Genomic DNA, 21,106 nt, shown 5'->3' with positions numbered 1-21,106 from the left:
CTTTTGAGTGGCACCTCTCCATCCAGGCTGGGAAAGCAGTCCTGAGTAAGATGTCAGAGCCACAGGACTTATAGGAACACTATAGGGAGATATACCGGTACATTCTATTCATGCAGCCCAATGCATTGCCTTGCTGTGTTCAGTTGGGCTTACTCCTCTGTAAGTGTGCACAGGGATTGTAGCTTTCAAACGCCTACTTTCATTAAAATCCCTATCTGTTTGCTCTGTACAATCCCCGTTCTGTCATATATAATGTCCCATGTGAATTAAGCACTCTTATGTGCTTAGTTTTTATACAGCTTGGAATCAGCCTGACTCTCTCATCAGACCTCCAGTACTGATACATTTGAAAGGATAATGCTCCATCAGCTGTGGCTCACTAGCTCGAAGAAAGGAAGGAAGGAAAGCCTATTAGTGGTCATGGATCAGCATAGCCCTGCTACAAGAGTTCAAAATGTGTTATAATTGAATAGGTTTCTATGTGAAAACCAAGGATTTTTGAAAGATCTATTTAACATATAACAAATCCCCACTGGCACATAAAAATGCTTGCACTTATGTCATTAAGCTATCATTTCTAGTTAGTCCTGTTGCAAAAAAATTGGCTCTTTTACTTTATTCCTTGCATTCTTTTTTCAGGCCCGCTGTGCTTTCCCTTATATTCTCTGCTACATTGTCCCATCACTGGATCCTAAATGTACATGTTCCAAACATGTCAATGAGAACGCTCTCATCATTAACCAGTGAAACTCTACTTAAGGCAGTAACGCTGAGATCCTTTAAGGAACTCGTTGACTCTCACCTGAGTTTATCGTGAGCCTATGCGTTAAGGTGAAAGCCATTTCAGTCGCTGTGGTAAACAAATGTGAACTTTCTTCTCTCTGTAAATTGAATTATTTACGGTCCAAACTGAAAAGATGACACCTAAAATATTGGAATGGGGAACTGTCTTATAAGCAGAGATTAACTGTGAGATTCTGTGTCCACTCAGAAGTAAGTCCCATTGAATTTATTGAGACTTATTCTCAGCTCAAGATGTGTAGGAAGTTTCAGCCTATAAAAGCTTGTTGATCTTATTAAAAGAAGGCTTGAGGAGCAACAGTAGTATTCTGCAGATATAGTCCAGGGATGAACATGAATCAGAGCACTTCAGAAACTTTAGGTACCTGCACTAACAGCTAGCAGTGGAATATTAGTACAGTTAGGTTAGAAATTTAAAAAGGTTCCAAGTCCACAAATCTGAATGCACACAGTAATAGTCTGTTCCAGAAATATCAGTTATAGAAGATGGAGCTCCAATATTCTTGAATCCTGAGGAAATTTAAGCCAGTTAAAGCAGGGCTAAGCTTTTTTTGCCCCCAAACCAGCTGCAAACGAAAACAACAAATTGGCCCTCAAAACATTTTTTTATTTCAGCAATTTTTATTAGATTCTCCTGAAATTTAGCCTATTTACATCACGGTGGTGGCATGCAGGCTGAGCCTTCTGTCTGAAGTTTAGATACAGATGCATCTGTAGAACTGAAGGGTTGTGTGGTTGCTGTTTTCTCTGAGCTTTAGTTGTGCCTCATTGAAGCAAGGAAGCGTTGGTTTGTTTACACCCACATTTGCATTTCTCCTCTCCAGCTATCAGGAGCAAGCCACCAGATGTTTGGCAGCATGGAGATAGGCCTGCTCAAATTGCCCTCGGAAGATTTTGCTTCTGCTAGTCATACTGATCACTACATATGGCAGTACTGTAGTTTAAAATGTTCTAGATGGCTTCGCTATTTTTGTGTGTTTTTAATGCTCAAAGCCATTCATGATTTTAATTGAAAGAGATGCAAGTATCATGTCCCAGGTTGGACAAACAGGGGGTTTAGGGGAGAGGCAGGTCTATTGCAAATGAAGCACTGCAAACTCAATCTACGCTCAGCCAATCCCCATTTCCCTGCCTTCTTGCAACCACTCCAGGAGGCATGCCCTCCTTTTAATCTCATTTCTAGTTTTTCTCCCACCTGCCTTTGATTCTGGCTGCACCTACTGTTGGTCTTCCCACCTTCTGCCTCACTAGCCCCAATGGACACTAGCCACCTTTGGGGAGAGGGTATCTCACTTGCCTTCAGTGGAGGGGTTCAGCCTCACTTATGCCAGTTATTACTTAAATGGTGGGTGGACCAGTGAGCTTCGCAGTCACAATCTGAACAGTGTCACCTCACTGACTTGCATCCACCCCTTGGGCTTCAGTAATTTTCAGACATCTCAACCAGGTGTCAAGACTCCTTTCTATGGGTCCATTTGTAGAAATTAAATTGGACACCACTAGCTAGCCTCCCCAATCTTCCAGCTATGTGTTTCAGGTCCAACTACCTCCCGCCATTAAGACAGACTCCAGGATAATGAAGATGTGCAGGCTTGCAAAGAGTTTGCTTTTATGTGTATCATCCAACTATACCTTTAGATCTTTTTTCAGCAGTATGCACAATGGGTGGTTATTCATTTGTAATCCTACATTATTTTGGGACACTCGGCAGCAGTTGCTGCATCTAAATATTTTTTGTTACATCAGTTATGACATGCAAAGAGTACAGACTGATCTTCCCAAGTCATCCCTCATAGAACTGGCAATATGCAGTGTATTTAATCTCAGATAGATTCCTCTTAATCATTGAGGCAGCCTCACATATTTGCATGATCAAGGAAGTAGAAAATTTTGTGTGTAGAGAAAAATAGCACTGTGAGAAGTGTGTAACACAGGGACGTGGAATCTGTATCCTGTCAGCTGTTATTTGATACCAGTTTTCATGATTATTGCCCATACTCGCTGGGGCTGGTGGGAGTTGGGATATTCCTGGGATAATGCTACCCTTCTAGCAAACACTCATTTTTGAAAGACTGGAAACATGCATGAACTCCACCTGTGTATGTAGCAAGAGATTTAAAGGAGTTGTACTACAACTTTTTCTTCGAAATTGTATAGCTGGTCTCGCACACTTCAAAGTTAAGAATCTTCACAAAGTTATCTTCTCCCACCTACAACTGTCACCTACCATGCTGTGCTAATGCTTTCAACGAAATCCAAGTTTAAATAATAAATAATAATAATAATAATTAAAGATCTAGCATATCCTGCAACATTGCTGTAGTGCTCAAGAACTGTATCATCTCAGAGTTACACCGTCTTGGTATGAAAGAATATAAAGCGAGTTCCAAGTTTATTTCCAAACAATTGCCTGGAATGGCACTGAAAATAGTTACTACATTTGTACAGTTAGAACAGTATCGTTATTTCAGAATGTACGAAAATCGCTACGTAGCAGATTGCAAATAATCTACAACTATTACTCGACAATTGTGAACAGCAAAATATGCATACGAAGAGTGTCAATGATTTCAGAACTTTGATTTTAAACTGCCAATACGAGTTACAGGGACTGGATGATAACGCAATATCCTTTTAGAAAAGAGTCCATTATACTAGTGAGATTCTATGGGTAGATGCTGCAAGACACAAACAACTGAAGTGTTAAATCCATACATTACTGATTCCATTCTAAAAACAATCTTTCTCAGCACAAGAATTTTTTTAAATCACAATAGGCAAATTGACCCTTAAAATGTTTAGCAGTGGCAGAATTAACCTGGATTTGTGCCTTGGCAGCTAAGTAATGTATCCTTGGCTGAGCAAATTGGTCAGAACATGCAGCTTTCATCATGCCATCAAATATGTCAAGAAATGGCAACAAGGCTGCACCACTGAATAGACCCTCTGGCTGTTTCCAGTGGGGCTAACAATACAGAGGGCTGTCCAATTCTGCCCTCTTCATCAGAGCTTGCTTGGTGCTTTTTGAAGCACAGAGGAAACAATATATTGTTTTACATCTGTTGATGCCAGCTGCTGCAACTGCACAAAGCCCTATCCTAACCTTGTCTTCCTCCCACCTACTACCTGGGGCAGCAGCACCTGCATAGCAGCTCACAAGGTTGGGCTGCAGATTCATCTCAACATATCTTGTAGACCCAAACGTAATCAAGCCCATTGATCAAAGCCTGGAAAGTGTTGTTATCCTAACTTGAAGTTTCACTACGCTCACAAATAATGAACAGATGCAAGATTTGGCTTGAATAGTAAAAGAAAAAGCACTGGTATGCATCCATTTACACGTTAAACTTGCAGAATAGTAGCTACTAGAAAAAGAAAATGGCATCAATAAGCTGGCCTGGCTGAAATTATCACAACCATGCAAGAAGCTACTTCATACCAACAGCTTCCCAGGCAGTCAACATTGTCCTTGTTTTTGGTAGTAACTACAATGCACTGTATATGATGCACAGAGCTGGATCCTGTAATCAATCTGCTCAGGCATTTGTTCACAAGTTTGTTCAAATAATATGGGGATTTTAGCTGAGAACAAGAAAGGGTCAATTAGGACTTTTTCTTTCACACATCTAAGAAAGAAGCCTCAAACATTTAAAGGAAAAAATGGGTGCTCTAGAGAGGCACACGAATTCTTCTGAGGATTACATCTTCAAGAGGATAAAAATAGTTAAACAAAAAGTTTTCAACTACCATTAAATATAATCTTCACTATGAACATGTTATACTAGTCTACAGTCAAATAAATCTACTGAACATCCCGAAGAAATATGTTTTAAGTTTGTACTTGTGACAAATACTAATTCTTTTTTATTCCAGGCATTTATTATTTCATAGGCGTGCAGCACATGAAACAACTGAGGTTGTAGAACACTAGAATGCCAATTACAACTAATCTTTATTGCAATTTAAGCCAGCAGGTATTGGGGGGAGTGCACTTTAAGATAAACTAAACCCTGTTTATAACCATTACATGAAATGTGATTGTTTCCTCTTATCAATCCTGAGAGCATAATCCCAAAATATAAAAAGTCTACCATCCATATGCATAAAGAATGGCACACTTCTAAGAATTACTGTAAAATGTGAACATTTGTTTATTGTCAAACTACACACTAAAAGTCAAATATATTTATACAGAAATGATGCATTAGCAGGCAGAAATGTGGAAAAATCAATGGCAGCTTCATTTTCACAGCATTTTCAGTTAGTTTTCTCAAAGTAGTTGAAATTATACATGGAATTTTCTTCCACAGTTGGCACTCAGATAGCCATGGTGCACTGCAAGAACTGAAAAACAAAAGCAATTGTAATATTAACTGCCAATATTAACTGCCAATTTAAAGAAAGGGATTTTTTAACTAGACAGAATGAGCATAGTGCAGTTTGGGATTTGTTCACTATACGCAGGTCAAGAAGTAAAATATATTGGGGCCAACTGTCAAAATCAGAGCAGAATTCTGCTCACAAAATGTTTTTGTTGAAGGAAGGGAGGAGGAGGAAGCTTCACCCTGTAAGTTCATTGTGCTTCCTGAAAATCTGCACAGGAGGGCTGGTATTGTTGGCAATCAGCGCAGGGGGTTGTAGAGGGGTTCAGAAACAAACTGTTTTCCTACTTTCATGAACAGTAGCCTCAAAAGCCCTTGTGTGAAAAAAATGAGTTTGCTGCTTACAGAAGTTCAACAGTGAATTCAAGCAAATTTAAAAAGGTAAAAATGTGTCAGTCAAATAAAATTATTGACCAACGAATCATAACTGAATTTAGATATACTTTATTATCAAAACAGAGTCAAGTTTTTTACTGTATGCCAGCAACAGCAAAAACCACCAAACCCCAAAACACACAGATTATCACCATCCTACACAGTACTTTCAGTATTCAGTAACACCCAATGTGGCTCCTCATTACTTGAACAAAGAGTACTAATGCAACAAGAGACGCAAAATTTGATAATGAAAATCATCTGCCCTAAAACTGTGATAGACATGCATCTGCTTAGTTTTAGATGCCTTGGCAGTCTGTTCCCTGTATATTTGTATCTTTGCAGGCTGAAAGCTACACATAGTGGTAGGGTTTGGCAATTGCAGCGAGTTCTGCTACTGTTGAGATGGAAATTGAGAGAATTGAATATGCAGTTCAAGGAATCTATTTCATCTATTCTTCCAACTGCTTTCCATCTAAGTAGTAATAATCCAGGAAAATAAAGAACAACTGTGAATGAGTTACGTGCCCCAAACACTTATGTTTTCCTAGCTGAAGGACATGCCATAAACATCCCAAATCTGAGAAACAGTATTTAATACACAAAGGACCAGTGTTTTGAATACAATGTGTGCACACACCTGCCTAATAACACATTAGTCAAGACTACTCTAACAGAGTGGGCTGGTTCAGATGACCATACTCCTTCAAAGAAGGAATAAAACAGGAACTCTTCAACTAATTTCCTATGAACTGTGGCTTCATATCCTGACTTGTTCCAAAGCAGTTACTCAGAGTTTCCTGGTTCAGACAAAATAGTTTTGGAATATTTAAATAGTTCACAGAATATTTCACTCACAAAAAGGAAGGAGCAAAAAAGCTACATGCATGGCCAAGAGACTCATTCATCTCTCTGCTTAGAAAATAGAGATGGTCTTAATCCTAGAGCTGTGGATTCAAGCCTCAGGCTAGGTGAAAGATTCCTGCATTGGTTGGACTAGATGGCCCTTGTGATCCCTTCCAACTCTATGATCCAATATCTAACCGCAGTCAAAATAAGGCCCATAACAACATTTGCAGTTACTATTTAAGATGCATTATTAGAACTGCATTGTTTGATTTTCCAATGCAAAATTTATTGGAACTCCTGCTGTACTATTAGCATTCATACAAATAGTTTCCAAAGGCTGAACATCCCGGAGTACAGTATAACCAAACTGGCTAATCAAGATTTCAAGCATGACAGTTCAACTGAACTAAGGGTGTTGGGAGAAAAACACAGTCCAAAAACTTGTTTAATGCACAGGACACCACAGATGAGATTCTGAAAGAAGTTCAACACTATCCTGAGATTATTTCCCAAGAACAATCACTACTTTGAGAGTATTCTCTTCTCAGAAAAAAAAATCTGAAAATATTGCCGGTACATAATGAAAGTTATAATTTGAACAACCAGTTATTAATTATGTTACTTACATCATCGTATACAAGATTCACAATGCCCTGTTGCATGCTGTCTCTTCTCCTAAAGAAATCTGTTAAAAGAAAGTAATATTTATATTGTAAACATTCTGATGCACAGTCTGAAACTTGTTTGCATGCTCAAGTCTCACTAACTGGAACTGGGCTAAAATATTCTACCAAACACAAGATTATATCCTCCAAAAGCAACCTTTTCAATTGAGTTACAATAAATTCCACTAACAGACAAAGAAATCAGACAATAGTCTCAGTAATGTTCAGTCCTAATCAAGTCAACGAGATTATACAAGGCACAAAATTTGGCCCCAGATGTTTCAAGTTTATGCCGTGCTTTGCAGCTACCTGAATATCATGCTGCCAGACCCAGCAGCTGAGTATTTTGTCACATTTACTGCATTTTGCATTTCACAATGACCTGATTTTTAAGCTGAAAAAAGTAAGAGTGCACAGAATCCTTGGGTTGCATCAGATACTGCCTAAGAAAGAGGGAATAGACTTCTGCTTGCATATTGGGACTTCCAATATGACACATCCCTCTCCTCTTGCTTGCACACCCTCGAAATCTGTTCTGGAGGATTGTCAACCCAACAGAGCAGATTTTGGGCTGTGCAGGAGAAAGAGAAATGGGAAGTGAGTGGAAGCCCACTTGCACATCATGGGATTTCACCCCTTAAATTTAATTTCACTTCAGATTCTAATGCTGCATTACTTAGAGACATGGATCATTTTATTTGTATGCCACCTTTCCACAGTTCAAACCGTGCTCAAGGCAGCTGACAACATAGAAAAAATTAGTTACAAATATAACAAAAATAGTCATCAACTGGCATCAGATACAGAATTGTTACAAAAATAACTATAAAACACCTTACCCGTCAAAGCCCGAAGCTTCACGCAGCAAGCCACATAATCATCAAAAAAGATTCTGCCATTCTTGCTGTAACGTTTTACAATAGCAATTAATGTCTGTGGGCTTAGCCTATAACCTAGACAAGGTCAAGGAGAAAAACATGTCAACTTCAGAGCAAAAGGCTTAAACAAGCGTTTTTGTTATCTTAATATTTTTAAACAGCTCCTAACATTCACAGCCCTCTTTGAACTAAAACTCAAGAGGGGAACACAATACATGCACTCCAAGAATAAAGCAGGTGTTGAGTGAGGGAGCTGCATCTTTCCCTTCTAGGTACAGTGGGGAAATTAAATAATACTATGATATTTTCCTTCCTACCCAGACTAAGGGAAGGAAGGCAGGTCCATCGCTCTAAGGACTGTCTCACACATTCACTAGGGACCTGGATATGGATGTCAGGAGCAGAGATGGGCAAGTGAAAGAGAACTGCTTAACCTTCCTCCCAAAATGCTTTTCCTGCAATGTGTAAATATGAATTTAGAGCCCAAACTGTGAGAAGGGGACTGTAGAGGAAGCAATGGGCAAGGAAGAGAAGGAATAAGCACCTGGCTGATTCTAGACCACCACCTACCCCATTTTGCAAAGACATGGGCTCCCAGAATCACATCTAGAGCTGTAATGCTGGTCCCAAACCCTGAGTTCTCAGACACATTGATCAGAATGGATTACTAGAAACTAACAGGACTTCAAAGATGTCCTCCCAATCAATCTCCCTGTTCTCTAATAGGAAAGCCAGCAGCTTTTTCTACTGTGCTCACACTGGAACTATCGCCTTCTGTCATGTATGCCTGAGCAATTCAATCCTGCATTATTTGTGTACCCTGTAATCAATCAATGAAGATTTTCAAAATCCCGGACAATTCAGACCAATGGTTGTTTTGTATGAAGATGCTTTGAGAAGAGAGCAGCAATACATGATTCAACTTCATCCTTTCAAATGTCAGACTCCTGTTCACATACATCCTTCAATACTCTGCTCAGAGTTCATTTAAAGGCTTGCTCTTCTACCCATAGACTGAGCAAGTTATGACCAAGATTTATCTAGAGCCAATCATTAAAATACTGTATAACGTCCTGAATATATCATTTTTAAATACTCTTCCTAGCAACCCATTCTACTTTTACAGGGAAATAATTAGTTACTTGAAAACACATGTCTAGCCAACATATCATACCCATAGCTACAATGACTTGAGTCAATTCATGAAGTTCCACAGTTCCGCTTCGGTCTTGATCTATCATCATGAAATTTTGTTTCCAAGCACTGAGAGCGGCCCAGAGTTCCTTAAATTCATTGTATCCCATTTTCCCAGTATTCTCTCTCTAATGTAATAGTTAAGAAAACAGACCATCTTGAAGAAAGTTGGTGAACAGAAATACATAAACCTGCATTAGATTTTTTGTTTTGAATACATATCTTCCAACTTCTTATTCAGGAGTTTGCTTACAACATTTTAAGCTGCTGTTCTACGTTCAAGCTATCTGAGCAAGTGAAATTATTTCTTGTTTTTTGTTTATTTACACCCTGATCTACAGGATGCAAAGGGTCAAGAAGGAAAATCCTTAAAATATCAGTGTGTTCCAAGGCAGCACAAAACCAAGTACTGCCAACCTAGGTGGTATGAAATTCAGTTTATTTTAAGTGCAGTATGCTTTCCAAACTTATCTCTAATATTACAGGCTTTTTCGTTTGTTTGTTTGTTTGTTTCTAAAACCACACACATTACTTTAAGTTATTTCCTGTCACTTGGTACATAAATAGCATTCAATACTCACTACTTTGTTGCTGTTGGTCACATTTGAGTTGGGATAGCCCAGTAACTAGCACATGCTGGCTAACACACTGAGCCTGTAGTTTAAACTGCAGTTCCCACTGCACAAAGCCAGCAGCTGTAGCTTAACCCCCAGAATCAGTGTCCAGAATTAGCTTTGCTGATGTATCCAGTTTCTGTTAACACAAAATATGGAGTGAAGGTTCTAAAGCATGTTTTTGAATGCTTAGATGGTCCTACAACCTCATCAATCTTAGTTTCTTTTCATCTTTCAAAACAAGATTGTTCCTAAACATATTCAGAACCCTGCATCCCAAAACCTTGGTCCTGTTGTATATTGAACCTGGGTCCAGCTGGTTTCATATGAAATCAATTTTACAGTTATACTTAAAGACTTTTGCCAAGGATACATCCAACATTGATATCATAATTCTGCATGTCTCCAAGCTGAATGCTGAAATTACAAGTGAAAGATGCATTAATTCTAGATGGCATATATTGATTTCAGCTCTAATAACTATTGTTCAAACTATCACGACTAGCAACATAATGATGTTTATAAAGACTAGCAATTCATGTACAGGTAATGGCTAGCAAAACAATGGCTAATTTATATATAAAAAAGACAGACATAAAGAAAATGTATTCAGAATACTTTTCCTGTTTTAAAGGTTTTATATAACCTGTGTGAATTAGCATGAGAATGGATGATACTATAAAATTTACATCAGAAAAGTAAAAGAAAAAAAGTATTCCTTGATAAAAACAATTCAAGTAGCATGCAAAGCATGCTATGAATTGAGTTCAAATTAGCAACTGAAAGAATTCAGCAATGAATATGCTTCCTTGATAGGCAGAAAGTGAGAAGTATCCACAAGCAGGAATACCGTATTTTTTGCACCATAACACTCACTTTTTTCCTCCTAGAAAGTAAGGGGAAATGTCTGTGCGTGTTATGGAGTGAATGCCTGCGGGTGGCGGGGGGGGATCTGCTGCAGTCATGAGCAGAGGATCCATGGTTCCCCTTCCTTCCCTCCTCTGTGGTTACAAAGCATGGATCCACATGGATCCTCAGGATTTTTGCATTGGGCTACTCCAAACTCACTGTCAGATCACATGTCTGTGGCCACAGCATGAACCACAAAAATCATATATCCACTATTTCGTTTAGAATATTTTTTTTCTTGTTTTCCTCCTCTAAAAACTATGTGCGTGTTATGGTCTGGTGCGTGTTATAGAGCGAAAAATACGGTAAGTATTCCAAGTCGTCTGAACGATCAAATCAGCTATGACAGTAGTTGAAAACATCAACGGCAGGAGGCAGAGCAAGAGGAACATCTGCCTTCTGAGCTCTTCGGATACACAGTCACACCTTCATGTATATCCAGGTCCACTATGTACTATGGAAATGCCAATCATCACATGCTATAGTTTGGATAAAAATCATTCCTTACATTTTATTAAGCCATCTGCCACACTCATTGTTTGCTGCATTACACATGTTGCAGGGACATTAAATGCAATATTTATCACTCAAGGCATAACTGCCCAAACAAGTCATGTGGCTACAGATACAGAGAGGCAAACAGGACTTAAGCAAGTCAAGAGGGAAATGAAGAACAATCTTCCCTGACTTGAACCTGGGAGGCCAGAATTAAAATCTCCACTCAGCTGCGAATCTTCCTGGGAGACCTTGGACTGCTCACAGTCTCTCAGCCTAACCTACCTTGCACCACCTTGAGCACCTTGGAGAAAGGTAGAATATAAATCTAACAACAAACTTAATGTTTTACATTACATCTCCCATCAGCCCCAGCCAGTGCAGCACTGGCCAAGACAGATAGAAGAATGCAATAACTTCTTGGAGATTGAATTTAAGGTGTTCAGAAGCAACAAAGTCTTACGAGAGTAAGTTCCACTGATTCCAGACTGGGTTAGACATCTCTGTAGCTCCTCAGCATCCACTTCACCATCCTGTAAAATTAATGCATAACAAATTTGTGGTTCAAGTATACCAACCTATCTAGTAATACAAAATCAAGTATGTGTGAATTTTATTTGTTAGCCAACTGTTCTACCTCAATTAAGAGAATTAGAATAGTTCATGAAAATTACTCATCTAGAAATTTACCAAACTAATTAAATTAAATAAGCAGTAACTAACATTTCCTAATTTTTTTTAAAAAAAATGAAGCGGAACTTCCTCATGTCCTGCAGTGATATATTGCAATAGGACAGCTTTTTCATATGAAGTTTTTTTGCTTGGAATTTTTTCCACAAGTGTTGAATCTATTTTAAAAGTTTCATGCGCAGCTTTGTAAATCACAAGGCAGATTATTTTAAAACCAACACAAGATGGCTTTCCCCCACCATTATCTACTTCCCTGCACGAATAGCCTATACATATATGTTCATTGTTGTTTAACAGGTCAGCTCAAATCCAGCTGCGTACAAAAAAGGATCAAAAAGTTACCTTAAGTTTAGAAGATATCTACATGCGAGAATAGTATACATAAAAAACCCAGGAAATGAAATGAAAGACTATAAAGTAGCTCTTTGAACAGTTCTGAAGCTCTGTACTAATGCCAGTGAGCTACTTGTTTGATCAACTAAAGCTTATCACACAGAAGATTTGCTTACAATGACATGAAGCATTTCAACTACCATGGTACATCAATACATTATCCTACTAAGATGTCACACCTAACACGGCACAAAGAATCTTGTCTCCTAACATGCACTTAATGTAAATATTACTGTAAATTACTGTATATCATCCCCTCCCTTGGGATGATTTTTATAGCAATAAATAAAAATGAAAAGCTTAGTGTGTGAGCTTCTCCAATGAAAATGTAAAGGGGGAAGTAAATTCAAAACCCACTTCATTTTCACCCCATGCAAACCCTATTATCCTAAAGTGACTGGACTTCTTACAAGAAGTTTCCCAGAAGCATGTGTAAATGAATCTCTTGTTCTAGCCTGAAAGGGATGACCTTCCTCCTGGCTAGGTCTAAGAAACTATTATATGCTGAACATGGGTTTCAGGAGAAAGAATATGAACTTGTGTTATTTAGCCACATTTAAACACTAAAGAGGTGGATCTATGTAGTCACATCCTGCAGATAATTGTCCAACATGACTATGCAATAGTGTGAAGGTACTTATACCATTTACCCACAAATACAAAATAATTTTCATTGGGTAAGCTCACAGGAAAGAAGGATTGTTGGAATTTGATGGTAAATACATTTCTGAGTCTCACTGACTGACCACAATGTAACAACACTCAGAAATGACTTCACTGGCCTGCTTTTACCCACCCCTCCAAAAGTAATACCCATGTTACTGCAAGTTTCTACCTGATCAGTTCTTTTGAGTGTCAAGGCCCACGCTTCCATCACCCCACTGGTCCTGCTACATGGCAGATGACAGACTGTGCTTATTTGACTGGTACTTCAGGAGTGAATGTTTATTCCTCCTATAAAAAACTAAATTTACTAAAATATTACACTTGAGAATTAAGAAAAAAAATATGGAAGTCATCAATTAAGGTCCTACTTGGAGAAAATCAAAGCACGTAATTTCCCCCCTTTTTTCATATATGTTACCCCATTTACATACAATTATGCTAAAGTAGTGGTTTTCAAACTATGTATTGGGGAACCCTTGAGTTCCTCAGAAGCTTATCAAGGGTTCTTCAACAAAAACAGTTATGGTGAAAAGCTTCCCAGAAAGATGGCTTGTCAATACCTTTCCTGATCTCTCACAGCTACAGGGCTGTGTTCAGTACATTCTGGAGCACTCACAAAGCAATCTTAAGCATTTTACTCCAAAGCAATTTCCACTGCATTCAATGGCCCTTACTCCTCTGTAAGGGTGTTCAGGATGCAAGGTCAGTTTCTGTGGAGCCAAAAAGCCTGGATCCTACTTAAGATAAATTCTGAAATGTTTATTACAGAATTCCTTTGCTCCACAGTAGGTACCTACGGTGTGCTTCACCAGGTAAGTCAACGTGGAAAGGGTTCCCTGAAGATACAAAGTTTGAAAACCACTTCTGTAAAGCTTTGAGCAATGAAAAGGTGGCAGTGCTTCATAATGTTATTTCCAAAAGAGGAACTACACTTGAAACCAAAATGTATTTTTACCTGGAATCTACATTTAATTACCATATGTCCTACTCTAATACAGGTGTGCTGCTGAACTACAACTCTCACCAGCCTCAGCAAGCATGGCCAATACCCAGGGATAATGGGAGTTGTAGTTCAGCAACATCTGGAAGGCCAAAGGTTCCCCGCAGCTGCTCTAATATATACGTGGAGTTCCTACAGTTACAAGAGTTTCCCATTATCTTCAGTATTCTTTTTCAGATCTTTAGCCTGTTCCTTATGACTAGAACACAGTTGTACTATTGGGCAAGCCACTTTAAAAAAAAACAAAAAAACAACTCATTTCTTCAAAGACTTTCCTAGATTTCTGTGGACTCACCAACTCTCAGTACAATGAACCCCCATCCTGCCTGCCATTAATCAAGACCTTGCTGCCTTAACTACTTCAAATGTAAACGGGGGCCTGAATCCAGTGATGCATCCACAAGACTTCAGTATTGTTTAGAAAACTTTATAGAAGGGCTGGAAATTGTTACATTAAAATTATTCTACTTAATTAAAAAACTGAAAGCTACTTAATATATTGGCCACTTTTCTAGACTTCATAGTCATGGCTTAAGCCATTTCCTCATACAGTATTTCTGGTGAAGTCATTCAACAACTCACCCACACAGTGTCTAGTGCTGGGTCCTCAATGTGACACCCATGACCACCACAGTGTCCTCATGGTGCTTGCTAAGCTCATTTTGGGGAGTTCAGAGTGTCACAAGTTTTAGACTTCCAAATGTGTTCCTGGGCTCAAGGCGTCTAGCTAGGGATCCCAGGCCTAGTGTTTCAGGTTCTCCAGAAGAATAAAAACAGGAGGCAAATACTAGATTTTGCTAATTACCTTCCTTTCTCCTTTTCTGGTTTCAGTAAGGTCTGCCTTACAACCTGAAGTGGAAAGGAGCCACTGTCCCTGTGCACAAAGGAAGACCACCTATCTCACCATCACTTACTAGTGCTACCCCAAAACACACTGCTGCATTCCCCAATCTAGGAACTAGGGTACTCTGGAAATTTTCTCTTTCTCTGCTAGAAGAAAAGAAAGCCCTAAGTTTCCATCCTGCTCACTCTCCTCCTACAGTCCACTTCAGGTACAATCGTCTATCAACTTTCCACTGCTTAGACTAGCTTCAGAAAAGCATACTCAAAATTCACACATGCTCATTTAAATAAGTATCAGAGTTCTAACAACTAGTTTAAAATCCCCTCATCTATCAGCTTGTCCCAATGACCAGAGGTAAAAGAGCATGAATTTGGCCAGAAGCATTTGTTTTCCCAGCAACTATGCAAACAAAACATAACAAATAACAAATAAGGTTCTACCTTCTGACCTAGTTCACATCTTGCATTAAGTAATTATTAAAATAAAATATAATCTGCTGTGAATGAGCAGCATGCTGCTGCACGCTGCTGGAATCACAAGTGTTTCACTCCTTCCCTTCTGCCAACAAGCAAACCGCGGAATGGTTTGCCATGTTGTCCAAACTCAGGCTAATGCTTGCAAACCATGAGCCTACGTTTGGCTAACATGACAAATCAGACCATGCCTTGTTTTCTAGGCAGCACCCAGTAGCAGTCAGTGAGGAGCACAGTGTCTGCAATTTCAACAGTGTGCATAATACCTTAACTATAATTTAATGTGGTGTGAAACCATGCCTAAGTGTGGTCTCCCAATATCTCCATTCAAAAGTGCTTCCCTTTCATGCTATGCAGTTGAGCCTTTTTTTAGTTAAAGAACTACTGAGTTGTTTTAGACTGAGATTAAATACTAAAATAGTACCAAAATATTCATTACACATTCATTACATGCAGTGATCAGTTACTCCCACCCAAGACCACTTTTGTGGATTAGGAGTGCCATCTAGAGAAGGCAGTTGCTACATCAGATGGCATGTGATTATTCTCAGAAGCATTTCTCTGCTAGCTCATTCGTTCTACAAAAGGAGCACTATATAGAATCAAATGGATCTATGAACACCAAAGCCATCAATGCCTTTACTTTAAAGAGTCATGTGTGATGTGAATAACACTAGGTTATCTCCAGTGGTGTCCATGCATGAATGAGAAGGGCCTGAAGTCATACAACAGGAGTTTACCTTCTTTTCCTATCTCCCTCAGCCTCTCATGTTGTCCCCAAAATTTTATCCATAGGGTCGGAGGACTTTCTGGACCAGATTTTTGGGGATGGAAGGGGGAGGAAAGAAAGGAAGGCTTGTGCAATGTTGCCTGCTATTATTATTATTATTATTATTATTATTATTATTATTATTATTATTATTCCATCCAAGATCCTTGTTGATCATTAAAATACAGTTGTTTTAATATGCTGGCTCTTTGCAGCCATCGCTTACAATGTGAAGAGTGGGCCTTTGGACCTGGCTTAACCACACCAGCACCAAAATCTGAAATGGTACCCCTGGTATGAAGAAGACAATCACAAATGAAAGTTGTGCCTTCCCTAAAATGTCTTACTGAAATGCTAACATGTAGGATGTAACATGTAACAACTTGAAACCTTGCTTGGTAAAGACTGTAGAAATTAAAATGCCAAGGGGAGAAAAATCTAAAGGAGTTACTCACCTGGAACTGGAGTTCTTCATGAATATTGCTTTTGCAGATCCACACTCTTGAGAGAATGCATATTGGCATCACAAGTCCCAAAACGTTCTAGAGACCAATGACCTGTGGGGCCATGCATATGCCCTTTCGTGAATCTTTACTATAACCTTTTTTTTTAACCAGTCCTTTTGCCCAGATTACACTGGTGCTACTCTATAAAATACCTAGCCACATACAATGTATATGACTCTTCCAACCCAGAAGCCTGCTTCAGACTCAAAATTTAAAAGTGCTCACTTTATTATTACTTCATTAATAACTATACAAAATTCTATATAATCCTGTCAGCATTGAAAAGGGAGCACCAAGGCAGTTACAAACAGCCTCCCCATCCTTATGACATATAATCCTGGAAATAAAATTATCTGCTCAGTGATTTGCAGCCAAGGAGCTAAAGTATCATATTTAAGAGTCCCCACATTCTTAGAAAGAGAACCTTTTGTTTCAAAGGCTAGGCTGTATGTATTAAAGTTGCAGACAAGACAGTTTTTGAGATGATACAATGTTTTTGAGATGATACAAGAAAACTTAATATCTAAATCTATAAGTAAGAGCCAAATTTACACATGTAGTTGACTGACCAGGTGGAAAAAGAATGTGACTAAGGAGCTTGGCCAGTTTTCAACAATATCACAACCCCCTAAAAAAGAAATAAAAAGAAATAGAACTATCTAATGCCCATCTTCAATTTACAATGTTTTCAAGCTGCAAATCACTGACAGATCTATACAGATGTTACTGTTAACATGTTAGCAAACAAACTCCTGAGGACTAGTCTATGCCTTACACTACAATCAAAACATAAGAGCCCTCTTTCAAAACTTTAAGATAGTAACTTGAACTAACATACCTGTCCAGCAATAGCACTGAAAAATGTCCACAAGGGATCAGCAGCAGCAGCTGCAGCATAGGCACCAGAATAAACAGAATAGCCAGGAGATCCACCATGGGCCACACTTTGCACTCCTCCAGGAACTGGCTGACCCATTGCCATTTGCATTGGCACCTGCCCACGGTAAGCTCCATACTTTTGAGGAAGAGGAAAAGAAGAACGTACATATTTCACTATATTTACCAGCTCATCACAAACATCTATTGTCTATAACAGATTATTTTCACTGAATTGAAATGCCTCACAAACTCAAGGAGTGTATGTGCACTACAATTCTAATATCTTACTATGGTAACGTTTACACTTATAGAAACAGATAGTTTTCTTGACCACTAATTTGGGATTCACTACTGTAAGGGTATGGTGGTACAGGAGGCATGGTACTCTGGCAGTACAGAAAGGGCAGTTCAACAAAGTAACATCATAACAGAAGCAAACCAGATAAGGAGTACCAGAAAGTAGCGCTGGAAATCTGAGTTTCCCCAATAGTGTTTACAAAATTGCACCAGCAAAGAAAAAGTTAGCTAGTTCAGCTACTTTGGCAGTGGTGATGCAAGCTATTTCAACTATGTACACTGTACCTAGCCAAATGAGGAAAAATATGACTACTTACAAATACAAAGTAGTCCAAAGCACACCAGTGCTTAGTATTTTGTTTCAACCAGTTTCCTGCAACTGAAGGAATTCCAGCACCACTATAAACTGACTATTTTTATTTGTGCAGTAAGCCAGGAAGCAGACTACTATCATCAAAGCTTCTTATTCTAGGGGTTGGGGAAGGAGGAGGTTTAGCATTACATGCCAGGAAAACACTCTTAGGGAGGAAAGGTAAGCTTTTTTTCTGAATGTCTTCGAAAAAGATCTTGAATACCATTCCCAAACAGACCTGGCAAGTATTTGACTACTGCCAACCATAAGGCTGGTCTGCAAGTTTTAATTTTTGAGTAGAAAAAAACAGTTCTACTTAGAAATTTATATATACCAAATTCACTTGGATGCAATAAAACAATTACTTTGACTCAATTTGAGTTAAAGTTTAAGGCTAGACTTCTAGCCACACATACATATATATTAATGGGGTAGCAAAGAGGTGCTTGAGATTTCACCTGATCTTCCCTCCAGATCAAAGGGGAGGAGAGAAGTCCAGGAGATTTTTTGAAATCTTGTTTTTATGATGTATGTTGGATATGTGATTGGAAAACTTTAATTTGAAAAAACAAATAAATTTATATATAAAAAAGGAGATGTCACCTGATTTTAGTCAAAAGGCAAATAAATTTCCAATTCTCTTAAAGCAAGATCGGATGGGTTGCTATTCATCCATTCTTACAACCTTTAACTTGCCTGACATTTTAAAAATCAATTCAGCCTGTAGTCATGACCTTATTTACCTGGGATGCAGAGCAGTGACAAAAGACAAATTATCCTTTCCTGCAAACGCCCCCCAGGGCCCAGTGTCCCACATTAGATAGCTTAAAATCAGCAAAGACTGCGACAGCTGAAATGATTTCCCCAGGCACCACCCGCTGTCTTCCTACACCTACGGCAGTGCATTTTCAGTGCTTTTAACCAAGGGACCTAAAAACACCAGTACTGCTCTAACAGATCACCCAGTTTCTAGAAGCACGGCCTAAGCACTCAAAAAATCTTCTTGCTATGCCTTTAAGCGGTGGCTCCACAACCATGAATTAAGTATTCAAATTTAATAGGATGGCAAGCGGTACGTCATCCACAAGGCAGAGGCTGGGCCAGTTATGAAGAGAAAGAAAGGGAGAGGTGGTTTTTTTTTTCCCCTCCTCCTCTTTTCTTTTTTAAAATGGCAACCCTTTAGCTCGCTTGATGTGTCAGAGTCAGGCACGCCTTCCATTTCCTCCCGCTGTAAGAGAACAGAGTCCTCCCTCTCTCCCTCGCCTCTTGCACTGCACACATTAATGGCTTCTCCGCCAACTGGGGGGGGGGGCGCTCGGCGGAAGGAGACCAATTTCGGGAAGGCCTTAAAAAGAAGGGCCTGGAGCCTGAAGGGTCGGCCGGCCGGGCTCCCTCGGCTCTGACCCCAGCCGGGAGGACGAGCAAGGAGAGACTGACAGCCGCGCCGCCAGAGAAAAGGGCCCGGCCGGGTGGGTGGGTGGGGGAGAGAGGGACGGACAGACCGACAGACAGGCCTTCCCTCCAATCACGCCCTTTCTACTCACCGCTCCGAACCCTGGGTACGTCATGTCGACGTTTATGAGAGGAAAAAACCGTTGAGAGCGGGGTGGGGGAGGGGGAGCCGTTTCCCGGATTCACAGCTCGGCCGGACTCGAATCTACCACGACAGCCGCTCCGCTATCTCGCCAGCTCTTGCCGCGGTGGCTTCCTCCTTCTTCCTGAAGTCGTCGTACGGAGAAGCGGAAGTTCCTTCGCGGCGCTCGCTCGCCCGCCCTCTAGCCGCTGCCTTGGGCTTTTGACTGGCTGAAGCTTCGCTCCGCCCTCCGCTCGCGATAGGTCTCCGAGCTGAGGAGGAAGGGCGGAAGAGTGAAATGGGCCGCGGAGTTCGGGTGTCTGCGTGAGGGAAGGCAGGTTCGAAGAAAGACGGCGTCCGTGACGTCTGAACCGGAAGTAGAGGGGCGGGGTGAAGATCAGGCCATTGTTTTGCACCACTCTGACAGGCATATGAAACTCTTCCGCCTTGGAGGCCGCTAGACGGGCCACAGAGACAAAAAAAGTTAGGGAGTAATGCATCCCGTTGCCTAGATAGAGCACTTCTGGGTCTTCGCCATTAAAATCCGAAAAGAGAGTTTGATGAGGGGCTGGGGGAATAGGGAGCATCAAGGGAATTTTCCAATATGGTTTTTTTTCTTATTTTTTTATGCTTTGTTGTTGTCTTTCTGGGTATGATTTGCAAGTATTTTCTTTTCTTTTTTAGATGAATGTCGATTTTTGCCTGTGTATTGTTTGTTTCCAGGTGTGATATTTTTGGGGGGAGGGAGGCAGGGAGTGTTTCTGAGCATCATTCATTTTTTTCTGTGCGTGAAATAATAGGTATTTTATTGTGCCCATCCCCCCACCCCAGTTTCTCAGATTTCCAAATGTGCTCCCAGGCCCTGAAAAAAAGTTAAGAGACTCTATTTTATAATTCTGTAAGCTACCCAGATGGCTTTTTGTTGAAGGTGGCATGGAAATTTTGTAAATAAACAACTAAACAGTAAGTCCAAACAGGCATAAAATACACAACAGATACAGTGTGGCAATTCAGCGCAAAAAAACCCACCTGTTTTTTGCTTCAAACTATTTGCGTCTGTGTGTCACAAGCAAACTTGGGGCAATGCAAATGAGTTTGCTAAAACCTGTATGATTAAAATGTATTTAATTAGCAAATTGTGGTTTCCACATTTCAGGTGGGGGGACTGAGTAGCTAATGGCTAGCTATAGCTCTTTAAAAAAAGATTTAAGAACTATTCTCTTTATGGGCAAAATACCATGTCACCACAGTAATACATCACAGGCCATATTTCTTCAAGATGCAGGCAGATAGTAGTAAAGTTGTGTGTGTGTGTGTGTGTGTGTGTGTGTGTGTGTGTGAGAAGTTATTTTGCAGACAATATCCATGTGTCTAAATCTCCCCCCCCCCTTCTCCTATTAAATGCAGTTTGTTGCAAACTTACAATGCCTCGCCCCTGGGTATTCGTGACAAGGAAAGAAGCAGCAGATCCCAAACCAAGGCAAGCAGGCTCACAGATGACT

The 21,106-nt window shown here is 39.8% G+C and overlaps 1 protein-coding gene across 2 annotated transcripts; it reads right to left on the bottom strand.

The window, feature by feature from the left end:
• Positions 1-3,176: 3,176 nt before the first annotated feature.
• Positions 3,177-19,933, bottom strand: GCA (grancalcin). Of its 2 annotated transcripts, none has more exons than XM_081873741.1 (8): positions 19,576-19,933; positions 17,342-17,518; positions 11,626-11,695; positions 10,132-10,175; positions 9,125-9,272; positions 7,912-8,025; positions 7,034-7,092; positions 3,177-5,145 (listed from the first exon to the last, which is right to left on the bottom strand). In XM_081873741.1, exons 1-8 carry the CDS (start codon positions 19,597-19,599, stop codon positions 5,119-5,121), a joined length of 663 nt encoding a protein of 220 aa, XP_081729867.1. In that variant the 5' UTR covers positions 19,600-19,933; the 3' UTR covers positions 3,177-5,118. The 2 variants fall into 2 exon arrangements, with proteins under 2 accessions (XP_081729867.1, XP_081729868.1); XM_081873742.1 differs by lacking the exon at positions 19,576-19,933 and adding an exon at positions 16,453-16,554 and having other exon boundaries at positions 17,342-17,481.
• Between the last annotated feature and the right edge of the window lie 1,173 nt (positions 19,934-21,106).

Source organism: Podarcis erhardii, assembly GCF_964252035.2.
Source record: "Podarcis erhardii genome assembly, chromosome: 1".
NCBI classification, from domain to species: Eukaryota; Metazoa; Chordata; class Lepidosauria; order Squamata; family Lacertidae; genus Podarcis; species Podarcis erhardii.
The sequence above is the reverse complement of the archived record's forward strand: the minus strand, read 5'-3'. Positions and strand labels throughout refer to the sequence as shown.